This window comes from Aulonocara sp. 'chitande type north' Nkhata Bay, linkage group LG17 (assembly GCF_057382095.1).
Source record: "Aulonocara sp. 'chitande type north' Nkhata Bay isolate Kocher_YH1m ecotype deep benthic linkage group LG17, A_spYH_male_GT1.1, whole genome shotgun sequence".
In the NCBI taxonomy this organism is placed as follows: Eukaryota; Metazoa; Chordata; class Actinopteri; order Cichliformes; family Cichlidae; genus Aulonocara; species Aulonocara sp. 'chitande type north' Nkhata Bay.
In genome coordinates, this window is record NC_141360.1 from 32316044 (window position 1) to 32332124 (window position 16081).

The 16081-nt window shown below is 39.4% G+C and overlaps 1 protein-coding gene across 1 annotated transcript in view; it reads left to right on the forward strand.

Annotated features, from left to right (window-relative positions):
- The window catches only part of adipor2 (adiponectin receptor 2), a 33070-nt gene that overhangs the window by 8522 nt on the left and 8467 nt on the right, over nt 1–16081 (forward strand). The window contains exon 2 of the mRNA XM_086269747.1: nt 8410–8760. Within this exon, the coding sequence (XP_086125873.1) occupies nt 8674–8760 (87 nt within the window). The 5' untranslated portion in view covers nt 8410–8673. The remainder of the gene's footprint in view (nt 1–8409; nt 8761–16081) is intronic.

Below are 16081 nucleotides of genomic sequence, written 5' to 3' on the forward strand. Positions count from 1 at the left end.
GTGCACGTTTTAAGAAGCAGAAATGGGTAATTCTGCTTTTTGGCTTTTTCCCCCCGCTATACTTCCACTTTCTGCAGCTGCCAGATGTTCACCACTCCTAGTTTTCCTTCAGGAGGAATAAAGAAATCGAGAGCAAATCAATCCGCATTGATGTTTCCGCTCAGCCTTCAGTTGTTCTTATTGTCTTTCTTTCCTCGGTGGCTTTCTTTCCCCACTTTTATCCGAGTTTGCTGTTAGTGTCCTGGATTGATTTCTTGGGTTTTTGAAGCCTCTTCTATACTCCTGACGGACTACTGCTTGTGGCTTCATACCCCTGACACACACGTCTTATCAGTCTTTATATTTATTGCCAAAAATATCCAGCTATTGTTCTAAAATATTATCTATAAGATGGAGAAGAGTAAATATGTGTTTGTCGTCCATGTGCCTTTGATTTTGAGGGTTTAGTGAGCGAATGCAATGACTTGGAAAACTGCACAATGTGAAGCAAGAGATACTGATTTGGAGGGCACAGTGAACTCTGTGTGACAATCTGAACACTTTACTTCTGGATAAAAGCAAACCAACCAGCCTTCTGTCTGCTGTTTTGTAAAGTGATTTTAAATTGGTGCCTTTGGATTTAGTACATCAGACAGAACATGCAGCGGGAGGCGGTGCAGATAAGATGTGCTCGGTGATGATATACTAAAAATAAACACTCTTAAGCAGTAAGTCAGAGCTGTGGAGGTGTTTTTTTTTTTTTTTTTTTTCCATCTTCGATGTAGTGGTTTTAACAAAAATATGTGCACCTCGTCCTTTCACCGCAACTTGTTTTCTTTCATTTTCAAGGCTGGTAAGCACTTTTAAACTTGTTTTCATTCTTTCAAACTGAAGACCGGAGCTGAGTGACATCAGTAATGTAATCTTTAAACATGCGTGCTCATAGCATGCTATCACAGCCTGCATGAAGTGGATACATGCACTCATTGTACTGTGGATATTGACCTTTGAGTCGGATCAATAGCATCAATGTTAAAAGCTCAATAGTGTCCATCATTAAAGTAATGTGTAATAATGTGACCTCAAGGTTGTTGTGATATCAATACATTTTTAGTGATTTTTTTTTTTTAAACTGATATTAAGGTTTAGTGAGGTGGGGTTTTTTTGTTTGTTTGTTTTTCTTTCCATATATGGTGCAAAATACTGTGCAACTTCCTAAAATGAAAACTAAACAGTCCCCCAGAAAATTTCAATAAAGGTTAAGCTCATGCACATGAAAGGAGGTGCACCCAATATTTCAAAATATGGATTGCTTTCTATTTTAAAATATTGCTGACAGCATGCATTCTGGATTGCTTGCGCTGTTGTATTTTTTTTTCAATTCTTTTTAGGACATAGTTGAAAAGCACTAGAGGAGTTTATTTTCAGTAAAGGGAAGCATTACTCAGGGGCTCTCCAGGAGAGATTTTGAGTGGGAGCGTCAGTTAATTCCAGTTAGTTCCAGCGGGTCATCCACCTGGCTCCTTTTTGTCCAGCCCTCTGTCTCTCCCCGAGTACCACTCAGGGTCAGGTAGATGGCATTTAGTGAGTGGCTATAATTAGCAGAAGAACAGAGCAGATGGTAAAGTTGTCTGTGTTATTGGTTTGTTTCATAGGTGATGAGTGTGGAAAATTATTGGACGTCACAGCAGGACGTTAATAGGGAACAATAAGCGTGTACATGACATTCACAAGCCTTTTATGAGCCAAGAAAATTGTGATCATAGATTTACCCAGCATGAAGCATCTTGATGGTGAGTCATTTCACATCCTGTCGACAGACATTGTGTGTCAGCTGGTCTCTCAGAAATGAAACCTCTTTGGGCTTTGGCTCAGACCCTGGGAAGCCCCATTTGGTTTGGTGTCTAAAAATGATAATTTTTTTTCTCTCTTTTTATCTCATGTTCCCTGATAGCGTGCCTTTTTATCTCAGTATGGGGTCAGAACTGTGGCGCTTGTGTCTTTCCCTTTAAGTAGTGCCAATCATTGTGTTTTGACTTTGACTTCCCAGGCAGCTGGACACAGACAAGTGAAAAGACTCAACTTTGTAAAGCTTTTTAGTGAGTCTGTTCTCAAACCTGCAAATTTATTGTTTTGCTTTACAGAGTTGAAGCTTTCTGTTGTTTCTTCTTCTTCTTCTTCTTCTTCTTCTTTCTTCTTTCTTCTTTCTTCCTTCTTCTTTCTTCCTTCTTCCTTCTTCCTTCTTCTTTCTTCTTCTTCCTTCTTCTTCTTCTTCTTCCTTCTTCCTTCTTCTTCTTCTTCCTTCTTCCTTCTTCCTTCTTCTTCTTCCTTCTTCTTCTTCTTCCTCTTCCTTCTTCTTCTTCCTCTTCCTCTTCCTTCTTCTTCTCCTTCTTCCTTCTTCTTCTTCTTCTCCTTCTTCTTCTCCTTCTTCCTTCTTCTTCTTCTTCTTCCTTCTTCCTTCTTCCTTCTTCCTCTTCCTTCTTCTTCCTTCTTCTTTCTTCCTTCTTCTTTCTTCCTTCTTCTTTCTTCCTTCTTCTTTCTTCCTTCTTCTTCCTTCTTCTTCTTCTTCCTTCTTCCTTCTTTCTTCCTTCTTCCTTCTTCCTTCTTCTTTCTTCTTCTTCCTTCTTCTTCTTCTTCCTTCTTCCTTCTTCCTTCTTCCTTCTTCTTCTTCTTCCTTCTTCCTTCTTTCTTCCTTCTTCCTTCTTCCTTCTTCTTTCTTCTTCTTCCTTCTTCTTCTTCTTCCTTCTTCCTTCTTCCTTCTTCCTTCTTCTTCTTCTTCCTTCTTCCTTCTTCCTTCTTCTTCTTCCTTCTTCTTCTTCTTCTTCCTCTTCCTTCTTCTTCTTCCTCTTCCTTCTTCTTCTTCTTCTTCCTCTTCCTTCTTCTTCTTCCTCTTCCTCTTCCTTCTTCTTCTCCTTCTTCTTCTTCTTCTCCTTCTTCTTCTCCTTCTTCCTTCTTCCTTCTTCCTCTTCCTTCTTCTTCTTTCTTCCTTCTTCTTTCTTCTTCTTCCTTCTTCTTCTTCCTTCTTCCTTCTTCTTCTTCCTTCTTCCTTCTTCTTCTTCCTTCTTCCTTCTTTCTTCCTTCTTCTTCTTCCTTCTTTCTTCTTTCTTCCTTCTTCTTCTTTCTTCCTTCTTCCTTCTTTCTTCCTTCTTCTTCTTCCTTCTTCCTTCTTTCTTCCTTCTTCTTCTTTCTTCCTTCTTCCTTCTTTCTTCCTTCTTCTTCTTTCTTCCTTCTTCTTCTTCCTTCCTTCTTCTTTCTTCCTTCTTCTTTCTTCTCCTTCTTCTTCTCCTTCTTCTTCCTTCCTTCCTTCCTCCTTCTTCTTCTTCTTCTTCTTCTTCTTCTTCTTCTTCTTCTTCTTCCTTCCTTCCTTCCTTCCTTCCTTCCTTCCTTCCTTCCTTCCTTCCTCCTTCTTCTTCTTCTTCTTCTTCTTCTTCTTCTTCTTCTTCTTCTTCTTCTTCTTCTTCTTCTTCTTCTTCTTCTTCTTCTTCTTCTTCTTCTTCTTTCCTTCCTTTCTTCTTCTTCTTCTTCTTCTTCTTCTTCTTCTTCCTTCCTTCCTTCCTTCCTTCCTTCCTTCCTTCCTTCCTTCCTTCCTCCCTCCCTCCCTTCTTCTTCTTCTTCTTCTTCTTCTTCCTTCCTTCTTCTTCCTTCCTTCCTTCCTTCCTTCCTTCCTTCCTTCCTTCCTCCTTCTTCTTCTTCTTCTTCTTCTTCTTCTTCTTCCTTCCTTCCTCCTTCTTCTTCCTTCCTTCCTCCTTCTTCTTCCTTCCTTCTTCTTCCTTCCTTCCTTCCTTCTTCTTCCTTCCTTCCTTCTTCTTCCTTCCTTCCTTCCTTCTTCCTTCCTTCCTTCCTTCCTCCTTCTTCTTCTTCTTCCTTCCTTCCTCCTTCTTCTTCTTCTTCTTCTTCTTCCTTCCTTCCTTTCTTCTTCTTCTTCTTCTTCTTCTTCTTCTTCTTCTTCTTCTTCTTCTTCTTCTTCTTCCTTCCTTCCTCCTTCTTCTTCTTCCTTCCTTCCTCCTTCTTCTTCTTCCTTCCTTCCTCCTTCTTCTTCTTCCTTCCTTCCTTCCTTCCTTCCTTTTTTTCTTCTTCTTTCTTCTTCCTTCTTTTCTTCTTCTTTCTTCTTCCTTCTTCTTCTTCTTCTTCTTCTTCTTCTTTCTTCTTCCTTCTTCTTCTTCCTTCTTCTTCTTTCTTCTTTCTTCTTCTTTCTTCTTCTTTTTCTTTCTTCTTCTTCTTCTTTCTTCTTCTTCTTCTTTCTTCTTCTCCTTCTTCTTCTTCTTCTTCTTCCTTCCTCCTTCCTCCTTCCTCCTTCTTCTTCTTCTTCCTCCTTCTTCTTCTTCTTCCTTCCTCCTTCCTCTTATTTTTCTTATTGGTTTTTATTTCATTTTATGATTTTTTTTATTTTTTTTTATTTTTATTTTTTCCAGTTCAGTTTCAGTTAGTTTCTGGAGTGGGTTTGCACATCTCAGTTTTGTTTCTATTAGCTCATCTGGCTGAAGGACCGATGAGCTCATGCCGTGGCCAGACGTCCATCGTCTGTCTGTCCACAGGTCATAAGAATCTCTACTCCTCCCAGAGTATTTGTCAGATTTCAGTGGAACTTGGACACAATGATCACCTAATGGGAATGTGGGACTTCACCCAAACTGTGGTCAAGGTCAAGTTCATATTTATCATTCTCGGTGATTTTAATTCACATTAGTTTGTGCAATATAGCCAGTCAGCTTGTTTCTGACCTGACATATATCGTGACACATGTTTTATAATGTTTACTTCGAGTTGTTTTAATAGCATGTGTGGTGTTTGTCAGGGGTAATTTACTAGTTGTTTAAGTTATTTGACTAACCAGGGGAAAGATTAAAGACTTTCTGAGCATAAATCACAATATATTTGACTTACAATCATGTAAACATCCCAGTCTCAAAAAACAAATGCACCAAAACTTCCTCATAATTATTGGATTTGATCAGCATAAGGCTAAAGACCTTTCCTTCCTATTTTCTATTTTGTTACACTGTAATGCTTTTTTTTTTGCTTTACAGAGTTGAAGCTTTCTGTTGTTTCTTCTTCTTCTTCTTCTTCTTCTTTCTTCTTTCTTCTTTCTTCTTTCTTCTTTCTTCCTTCTTCCTTCTTCCTTCTTCCTTCTTCTTTCTTCTTCTTCCTTCTTCTTCTTCTTCTTCCTTCTTCCTTCTTCTTCTTCTTCCTTCTTCCTTCTTCTTCTTCCTTCTTCTTCTTCTTCCTCTTCCTTCTTCTTCTTCCTCTTCCTCTTCCTTCTTCTTCTCCTTCTTCTTCTTCCTTCTTCCTTCTTCCTTCTTCCTCTTCCTTCTTCTTCTTTCTTCCTTCTTCTTTCTTCCTTCTTCTTCTTTCTTCTTCCTTCTTCCTTCTTTCTTCCTTCTTCCTTCTTCCTTCTTCTTTCTTCCTTCTTCTTCCTTCTTCTTCTTCTTCCTTCTTCCTTCTTTCTTCCTTCTTCCTTCTTCCTTCTTCTTTCTTCCTTCTTCTTCCTTCTTCTTCTTCTTCTTCTTCCTTCTTCTTCTTTCTTCTTCTTCTTTCTTCTTCTTCTTCTTTCTTCTTCTTTCTTCTTCTTTCTTCTTCTTCTTCTTTCTTCTTTCTTCTTCTTTCTTCTTTCTTCTTCTTCTTCTTTCTTCTTTCTTCTTCTTCTTCTTTCTTCTTTCTTCTTCTTTCTTCTTCCTTCTTCTTCTTCCTTCTTCTTCTTCTTCTTCTTCTTCCTTCCTCCTTCCTCCTTCTTCTTCTTCTTCCTTCCTCCTTCCTCTTATTTTTCTTATTGGTTTTTATTTCATTTTATGATTTTTTTTATTTTTTTTTATTTTTATTTTTTCCAGTTCAGTTTCAGTTAGTTTCTGGAGTGGGTTTGCACATCTCAGTTTTGTTTCTATTAGCTCATCTGGCTGAAGGACCGATGAGCTCATGCCGTGGCCAGACGTCCATCGTCTGTCTGTCCACAGGTCATAAGAATCTCTACTCCTCCCAGAGTATTTGTCAGATTTCAGTGGAACTTGGACACAATGATCACCTAATGGGAATGTGGGACTTCACCCAAACTGTGGTCAAGGTCAAGTTCATATTTATCATTCTCGGTGATTTTAATTCACATTAGTTTGTGCAATATAGCCAGTCAGCTTGTTTCTGACCTGACATATATCGTGACACATGTTTTATAATGTTTACTTCGAGTTGTTTTAATAGCATGTGTGGTGTTTGTCAGGGGTAATTTACTAGTTGTTTAAGTTATTTGACTAACCAGGGGAAAGATTAAAGACTTTCTGAGCATAAATCACAATATATTTGACTTACAATCATGTAAACATCCCAGTCTCAAAAAACAAATGCACCAAAACTTCCTCATAATTATTGGATTTGATCAGCATAAGGCTAAAGACCTTTCCTTCCTATTTTCTATTTTGTTACACTGTAATGCTTTTTCACATCTATTTTTTGGTGTTATTTACATGTATAACTTTGTGGTTATTCTCATAATATTGTTGTTTTTGTCACAACCACACAGAACAAAACTTGTCTGCGACTTGAATCATCTGGAGAACTGTTTGCGCCTGTGTAGCAATCAGACCACAAGACTATTGTCCTGGGAATCCACTATTATAGCTGCCAAAATACCCTTCAAGAATACTTTATTCCCCTTTTTTTCTAGTTAATAGATTTCATGGAGGGTCCCTAACTTTTCATCATGACGGAAAATAACAGCGCAACTAGAGTGGGAAAGAGTGTAATTTTCGTAAATGGTCGATTGGGGAGAAGCTGAAAGGAAAGGGGGAGAGATTGATTGGACAGTCTTTAGATGTAGAAGTGCTTCGATTTGGGAACTTGCCCACTGGCCAGTCATCTCAGTTCAGCTCAAATAGTCGCCATCATCTTCTCTGCGTATAATAGAGCGTGCTGGTCAATGTCACAGGGTTTGACGCTCAGCATTTTTCCTGCGGCTCTAAGGATTTTCTTTGTTCTTAGCTTTGGATAGTTTTTTCCTTTCTTGTTTACTTTCTTTTTACCCTTCGCCGCCACACTTATGGGAGTATGTAACAATTGCTTTACATACATACTTGCATCACCCTAATACAAATGGTACGTTAAGTGGTTCGTGTTTGTACGCACATGCTTTGTGTTCCTCTTTTACCCTTGAGTGTACAGAATCCCCTAATGCTTGTTTGGTAGCACAGAGAGATGGTTTAAATGAAGTGGTCCAATGCTCGAGGGCGTACTCACATCAACTTGGCCTCTCGGGAGCAAATGTGTGTGTGCTGGAGAGGCACAGTGAATAAACAGTATGCCGATATGTGTGTGTAGGTGTATTTCTCATTATGTACAGAGCATTAAAGCTTCAGTGAATGTTTAAAAACATGCTGCAGTCAGTATAAACATACAAATATGAGCATGCTGTACTGCTGTTGATATTGTGAGGCTACCTTATGAATTTTGTTCATTAGCTACATTATGAATGTCTCTTTGCATTGCGATTGAATTGTTCAACCATGCTGCCCACACTTTATCTAACTTAAACAACGTGATATATTTGCCTGTAAAATCCAACGAAGAACTGTTCTGAGAAATAGTGACGTATTTTGTGAACGATAAAGGAAATTGATTGTAAGTTCTGAACCTCCGTGTCTTTTTTCTGTGTGTGTGAAACACTTGTCTCTGTCCTTGACACTTCTTGTCGCTAAGCAACTCAACATGACAGCAATTTGGCAGCGCCTAGCTGGCTTTGAGTGTTTGTAGGTGCAGTAGTTTAAGGCCTCGATGCCATGAGCAACTTTTTTTGAAGTGACAGAGAATGCAGTAATCAATGGTAGCTGTTTGGCTGTGGTGATATTTCTGCAGGACACTTTGTGTGTCAGGAGAACACAAACGTGTGACCTTTTCAGGCCATGCTGCCACTAAATTTATTTTTAGTCTGGGCGGCCAAGCCAAAAACCAAACACGAAGCCTTACTAATGCACTGGCTGTTACGGGTGTGTGCAGGATCATGTATTTATTTTATAATATATATTTTGTTTCTTATTGCATTCTGTTTTTCAGTTACTTGGAGACTGTTATTGTGAATGATTGTATTAGGTTAATGTTATAAACTTGTGGTTTCAGGGTTTTTTCTGCTTAAAATGGTCCTTTGGAGTTTGTCACATAATCATTGGTCCAGATTTAGTTTGCCAAAGAATCTGTGGTACTCTTTGTAGCACAAGTTCATATATTTTGCTGTTATTTCTGGCCTTCTAATACACCAAAATGTATTTTATGTTTGAATAAATGAAACCCCACTTAGAAAAAAATTGTTTCTTTTGAAAGATCCTGGACATTTTAACAGTTGTGAAGTAGATTTGTTTTGATCACATGTTATGACTATGTATTTAAATTTGAGAATAAACAAATAACTTTGGTTTTTCCTGTTTGTTTCTTTGTCTTCCTCAAAAAATGTAGTCTCCTTCAAGTCAAGTGGCAGTCCTGCCCGCCTTCTCAGTGGATTCCTGGTTGGTCACCCATCTCACCAACCAGATTTCATCAACATCTGCGAGTCTGTCCGCTGCCCGCTGAGTTCACCTCAGTCTTCGTTGGAGGCCAGTCCAGCACTTCAAGCTGGACGGAGGAGAGAAGAGTGGGGCCGAGGGCCCAACATTTGTGTTGCGACATAGAACTTCAAATCTCATAGCACAACACACCACAGAGTCTACGCCTACAGGTCCCATGAGTCCACGGGAGAAAGCAGACTTGCCCACCTCAGGTTCTTCAACCAGTCACCTCAGCACCGCAGAGTGCCCCTCGCACAGTGGGGTAAGTATCACACGCACACACACACAATTTGCTGTGGTTGGTTCAGAGCAGTGAGGCGTGATGTGGGTCAGCTGGTTACACTGTAAAAGTATCCCACCAAAACACACACCCTCAAGTTCATAAATAAACAGGTGTTGTTAACAGGAAAGTATAATATAGAGTAACTGATGCTGACCAGTCTGTTGACCTAATAATAAAATAAAAAAACATGAGCTGGAGGATTTTTTTTAAGTTTAATTAAAGAAATGAATGTCAATTTTCTTTTATATTTTATATCAGTTTATTAGCAAAGTGCAAACTCGCTGGGGGCTCTTGTGTACATAAATACAAAGTAGATTTGAAGCACACACACCACACACATCGATTAAAAACAGTAATTGGCACTGAGGGTTAATCACTTGGTCATAGTCTGGCCTCAGTTTGTGTCCTTTGGAGTTTATTGAACGGCATATTTAATTTAACATAAAAAGGCTGCGAGGCTTTTCTTTATTAATGAGCATTATAAAGTTAGAAATGCCAATAACTGTTTAGGAACATTTTGGACCTACTTTGTTGTTAGTTCTGCGAGTGAGCTTTTGTTAGGGAATTATCCTTTAATCATTTAACATTAAACCATTAAAAATAAAACAAATAAAGCACAGTACATAAAACATGAGTTGAAGTAACACATTAACACTCTTCTCAGTGGGAAGTTTCCTGGAGACAGAAAAGTTGTGAAGTATTTTACATAAAGCATATCCAGTACAAAAAGCACAATCTATGCCATTAGCAGTTTGACAAAGCTGTGCGTATAAAACTTCAAATGCAGTCTGCTGCTATACCTGAGCAGCTTAGAAAGAGTTGCTGGAGAATTAAATTTTGCACGTTTTCATCACGAACCTCCTCCTCAGCTTTTCCAACCTCAACTTATTATTGACACCCTCACCACCTTCTAGGCTGCTCAGACTCAATGATGAGTCATTCTGGGGTGTAGTAATTAGCAGTGCATTTTGATGAGGTTGCCTCAGGGACTGCCTGATGTTCACTTTTGGTTCCTCTCTAAAATCTCAAGCAATGTGGATAGTGAATAAGGCCAAAACTCACAGCTCCTGAAATAAGCCTGTTAGTACTATATAGAGTTGTCTTCGTGGAAGGAAAGCAAATGTTACCAAAAATCAGTGTGTTTAGCACCATATGAAGGTAACCTATCACACAAATGTGCCAGACACTCACCCTCAGAGGCACCATTTGTCCTTTTTCAGACTGAACGTGTGTGTGTATACAGTCGGAGCTGCTGTTCTATTGTTCGCTGTGAAAGACGATCAGCAGTGGGACACTGAGCTGAAACACAATAGTATTTGTGTGTCTGCTTGTGTTTGGCCTTTTTACCTGCTGTAACAGAACACAGACACCTGAGACAGCATCGGGGCTCCCTGCCCCAGTCAGCAGGGACACGCTGTGTTAACACCCCACAGGCCACATTTGAATTTTTAAGTGTTTTGCTCAGGTGTTAGCTTCTCTCAGATGTGTTGTTTGTGCTTGTGCGGTTTGGTTTTGGGGGTGGTATTACACTTCCTGTTTTCCGTGAAACTGGAACTTTTTTTTTTTCTTTGTCAGTGTGACCTATATATTTCATATGTTTGATTTACATTTGATTTTATGGTAGGGAGATGATCTCCTGTTCAGAAAAATGTACACGTGTCTGTTTTTCTGATAGTTTTGAACTTGTCCCTGTGGGATTCTGGCATTTGAGTGCTTTCCTGGTCACACCCCTCTGTTGCAGAGCCGAATTTTGAAACAGTAGTTTCACATCCCAAAGTCATCAGCCTGCTATCTTTGCATGAACTATGTGTTATAGGGAATTTGGTGCTCATAACTGTTTTAGAAATAGCATAAAAGTTAGAGATTGTCATGAAAGATGCCTGTAAGGGCTAAAAACACAACATCATTAAAGTCAAATTATGGGTCTTTTTACAGGTCATTTAATTTACTGAAAGTAATTAAGATGTTGAAGAATTTAAGGTGGTAATATCTGTTACATGAGTCCAGTCCAGTTTAAAGTTTTTCATAATGGAGATAATGGAAAATAATTTGAGTAGGAATAAGAAAATATCCCACATAGGAACAAAAATATCCGCAGAACCCAATAAACTCAGTCAACATTATGTCCTCTGTTTTGTTTTTTTTGTTTGTTTTTAAAAAAAAAAAGCTGTTTATCCTAAGATAACAAATAATGACAAACTCTCATAACACATGTAGTACACACAGCGCTGAATGAGACACGGCTAAGGAATTTGTTTTCAGTCACGTACACACAACAACGTAAAAGGAAAATGCCAACAGACGAATGACGTCTTCAAACATCCTCACTTCGTCAGGGTGTTTTTTTTTAATTTTTTTTATTAAACTTTTATCCATCTCAGGTTAATGTAACATCACTTTTTACTTCCTTTTCTTGTACCTGTCATCCACAATCACAGTCATTAAGTAATTCTAGCATCCTTCTTAGTCATTATTCATTAAACCCTCAAACATTGTGGGGAACAAATTAGCACTTACAGTCACCAGTTAGTATATTGGTTATACCTTGCCGGTGCCAGGTTGGGCCTCCTTTTTCCTTCAGATCCACTTTAACTCTTTGTTACACAGATTCAACCAGATGCTGGAAACATTGCTCAGAGATTTTGGTCCATGTTGACACGAAAGCATCACAGTGGCTGCACATCCATGATGTGAATCTTTTCTTCTGCATACTTTGGTTGTAGCCATTTTTCTCTGACCTCTGACATCAATAAGGCATTTTGTCACAGAAACTTCAGTTCACTGGATGTTTTTATCTATTTTAGACCATTTCTGTAAAGCTTAGAGATAATAAATCCCAGTTGATCAGCAGTTTCTGAAATGCCAACAATGTAATTTCGAAGTTTCCCTAAATGTTTCCCTAAATGCCTTAAGTTGCTGCCATTTGATTGGCTGATTGAGTATTTGAACAAAGTGGCCAGTGAGGGTTTTCTATTTTGAAGTAACCCACCAGCATTGTTTGTGAAAATATCAGCAAGAAGGCAAATAAAATCCCCTGCTTTTAAAAATCTCCCAGCTTGGTAAGGCTTTCAGAGCTTCCATTCTTTATCCAGTGAAGCAAGGAAGGAAAAAAACTTGCTTCAAGGTCTTTAACTGTGAACAGCTTGATAAAAATCTAGGACTTTGTTGCTGGACTTGCAAATTCATGCCTACTTGCGTTCATTTGCACAAACAGTTTGTCTTGTGACCAGTGTGTGTGTGTGTGTGTGTGTGTGTGTGTGTGTGTGTGTGTGTGTGTTTACCCTTACTGCCCCAAGAGAGCAGCTGTACATGTGTGAGTCACATGTCTGTTGTGCTGTGCAAGGGTTAGCGTGTATAAGTGTGAGCACTTCCCTCCAACACCAGTTCAAGTTCCAACTCTTGTGTCATTGGTCCTCAGAGTTGGACCATGTAGTTTAAAGTTCACTGGAGGATGTTGAACCTCTTTTGCTCACCCCTGACCAAGCTAGAGAAGCTAATCATTCATTACAAACACAGTATGTGTATGTAGGTGTGTGTAAGTGCATGTGCGCCATCATTAGTCAGGAGAAAGTCATTAGCCAGGTATACATATAGGGTAGTTAATGAGCCTGAGGGGAGCTGGGTGTGTGTGTGTGTGTGTGTGTGTGTGTGTGTGTGTGTGGCATTGGGCAATATTGCTGTTTTGGGACTTTTGAGAAAAAGTGCCTCATTTAATCTTGAGCAGACCTAGAGCTGGGCGATAGAACGATAACGATATCTATCGCGATATAACTTTTACTCGATAGAGAAATTAAGCTATCGCGATAGACCTCGCTGCTCTTGTCCTCTTAAAAAAAAAAAAAAAAAGGTCAGCCAATCCAAATTAAGTAGCGCAGAGCCGAACCAATCACAGCCGCAGCGTCACGTCGCGTGACTTGTTACGTACAGCACAAGTGCCAAGCCGCACGTGTGTTTGTTTGGGAAGCAGCCAGCGGGTAATGGAGCCAGCGCGTAATGGAGGAAATGAGTGTGCCGACTAGAAAAATCAACCGAGCGTGACCGAAGAGAAAACAGATGATGGTTCCAACGCCGGAGAGATTGTCAAACGGAAGAGCCATAGAAGTTCCGTAGTGTGAAGGTATTTCGGCTATTTCAAGTCTGACAAAAAACAGAGTAGCGTGCACTGTAAATTGTGCCGAAAGCAAGTCTGGAAATACAATAAACTGGTGCATGCGTCACACTGTGCGCCACGTTATTGTTTCGGTGAAATGAATTTCTACAATACTGTTACTGTTAATTCTACTCTCTGCAGTGTTTAAATGCTTACATATACACACAGTTAGTCCCTCCACACATACGACTCGGTTCTGCTTCTATGCCCCAGCTTTGTTTACTTTTTCCCACCGAGGCTTCTAGACTTCTGATTGGCCAACATTTCTGCACGGTTAGGAATCTAGCGCCACCTGCTGCTTTGGCATGTTCATAGCAGCGTTTTCCTTCATTTCTCCCTTTATGTGTGGACGGGATTATTTTTTAAAATGGAAACGGAAAATCTCCGTTTTCAAAAATACCCATGTACGTGTGGACGTAGCCTCAGTCTCTGACTGGAAGCGCTAATTCGTCATTCGGCTTTTGTCAGACTAAAGTAACTGTTACAACTGTTTGAAAAGCTAAGCTATACAACAAGGAGAGATTGAGAATTTCCTTTTAGTTCTCAGTTTATTTGATATTGACAAAAGTTAGTCAGTTTTGTCTGTTCTTCTGTAAAACAAACTAAGATTTATTTTTAGAATTAATATTTTGTTTCTAAGTGGAATTGACAATTTAGTCTGTTTCGTTTGTTCTATTTTGAAACTTAAACGCTTTAGCGGCTGCCTTTTGTGTAGTTTGCAATATTTGTCTTTATTTATCTGAAAAAGTCTCATGTTCCTTAAGTACATCTACCCTGTTGAACTTATTATGGGAAATAAATATTTAAATAAAAACAAGCTGCTGATTATTTCACATTTTACTTGTGAGCAACGGCACATTTAAATCTTACAAATAGTTATTTGGCTTATATCGTGATAGATATCGTTATCGCCTGAAATGAAAAAAACATATCGTGATATGAAAAAATCTCATATCGCCCAGCTCTAAGCAGACCGATACCTTGAGGGATTTCCTCTTCTTGTGTCTATATATCATCCAAGACCAACTTTTTAGCTCATGCTCAGAGGAAAAGTGTTGCGAGTCTTTCTGCTGTCATGCTCTGACATTCATTTTTCTTTCTTTCTTTTTTTAGGTTTTATTCAGTATCTTAAGAGATCCCAGATACAGCACATTTTGATTCATTTTCACAAACGTTCTTGCAATAAATAACTGTGCAATCCCTTCATCTCTTTGTTTAGTCTTTAAAAAATGTAACACATCCAAAATGAACAACCACTCCCACTTTAATCATGCCATATTATAACAGACTGATAAATTGAAATCACAACAGAATATATAACCTTTTTATTTCACTCTTAAACTACTGCCACGTTAAAAAAAGAATAATTAAAATGGCTTAAGGCAGAACTTCCCAAAGTGTGGGGCTCGCCAAACCAACTTCATTCTAAGCCAAAGACTAGAAAATATGGTGAAGCATATCTTCCCTTTGGTTTCACCTGCACAAGTGCCAAGGTAGGTCTCGCCTGCATAATTGATTTTCCCTGTGTCGGGAGCAGCGCTGGGCTCTCCAAGTCACGACAAACAGTATCCCACAGCTGTTTATGTTGTCAAACCCATTTTGCACAGAGAGGCATTTTTTGAAAAATGTATTGATAGCAATGTTGAATATTATTACACAGGAAAAAAACAACTACAGTAAAATAATCACACCGTGACGCCTCTGCCTTTCTAAATGGAGGGACAGTAACTGCGTGTGTATCTGCAAGCCTTTAAAAACTGAAGGTAGAGACAAAATACTGTTAATCTGACTATCTGCCATTCTGCAATTCATCTCATGTAAACAATAACGTGGCGCACAGCATGACGTGAAAAAAGGCACATACCTTTTGACGTTGCGTGACCAACTCTGTATTCCTCGTCCACGCGTAAACGGAAAAAAGGAGTTTTAAAAAATCTCAGTTTTCGGTGATTCAAAACGCCGTTTACGTGTGGACGAAACAGCTGCGTTTTCAAAAATGCCCGTGTAGGTGCGGACGTAGCGTAAAAGAGTTAGTAGAGTATTTTATTACTACCTGTAATTTATTGCAGATTACTTGTATTTGCTTAATTGTTTACTAAATGTTTGAGGTGTGAAAGAAACCACAATGGAGCAAAATATGGGTGTGTGTGGCTGGAGGATGTGTTTGCATGCACGCATCAGAAGGGGGGTGGGGCGCGAACATTTTTCTTATAAAACAAAGGGGGGCCTAGCAAAAAAAGTTTGGGAACCACTGACTTAAGGCATTAAAACATCCCATCACTTAACAAAGCTGGTGAAAGTCAGCGTGCCTGCACTGCACTGATAAGGTTATTTACCTTGTGTGTCAGACACAGATGCATTTTGCTACAATATGAGATAAAAATTTTTTTAAAAAAAATGTATATTTGTGGTATTTCTATTTTCAGTAAACACATGTACCAGGCTTAGCTTTGCAAATGTGAACACTGTGTTTGCTGTTTCCGGCTAATCTTTGAGTTTTGGACTGTTGGGCAGGAAGAATGAGCCATATGAATAAGTCCGTTTCAGCTTTGGGCTGCAAGTTGAACATGCTATCAATTCTTTTTAATTCAGTGTTTGGGAAGAGGCTCCCAACTGTCCTTCGGGAATTTGTTTTCCACCCCCCAAAAAATGGAGAGGAGAAGTGTTCAGCTTATACATGACACCAACTGTGACACGTTTACACAAAATACACGTGACTGTGCCAGACGAGCAACGATCTGGGCCTCGCTGACCTCCGGACTGCGTTGTTACTCATACACGATGAGCTGGTGCATGGTGACCTCACCGAGATAAGAATGAATGGTTTTTGGATAGATGGGATCATATCAGTAGACATGCACTCTCTCCTATACAGAGCGAAATCTGACTCTGTAACCTCTGCCATAATACCTTGTTGACAACCATGCAGCTGAGTCACATGTTCAGGCTTTTTCACAGGCGTGTTTATCTCTGAATGTAAGCACAAGTGTGTGAGGGGTAGCCCAGAGTTCCAGGAAAACTGTCCTGCTTCGCTGTGACAGACCTCCTCCTGTCCTCTCAGTTTTTAGGTCTGATTACAGCAGCTTCAGCTGAGCAGCTGGCAGCTCGGCTATTTGCGTCGCCTGCTGCTAAACCTCAGCACTGTGGCTG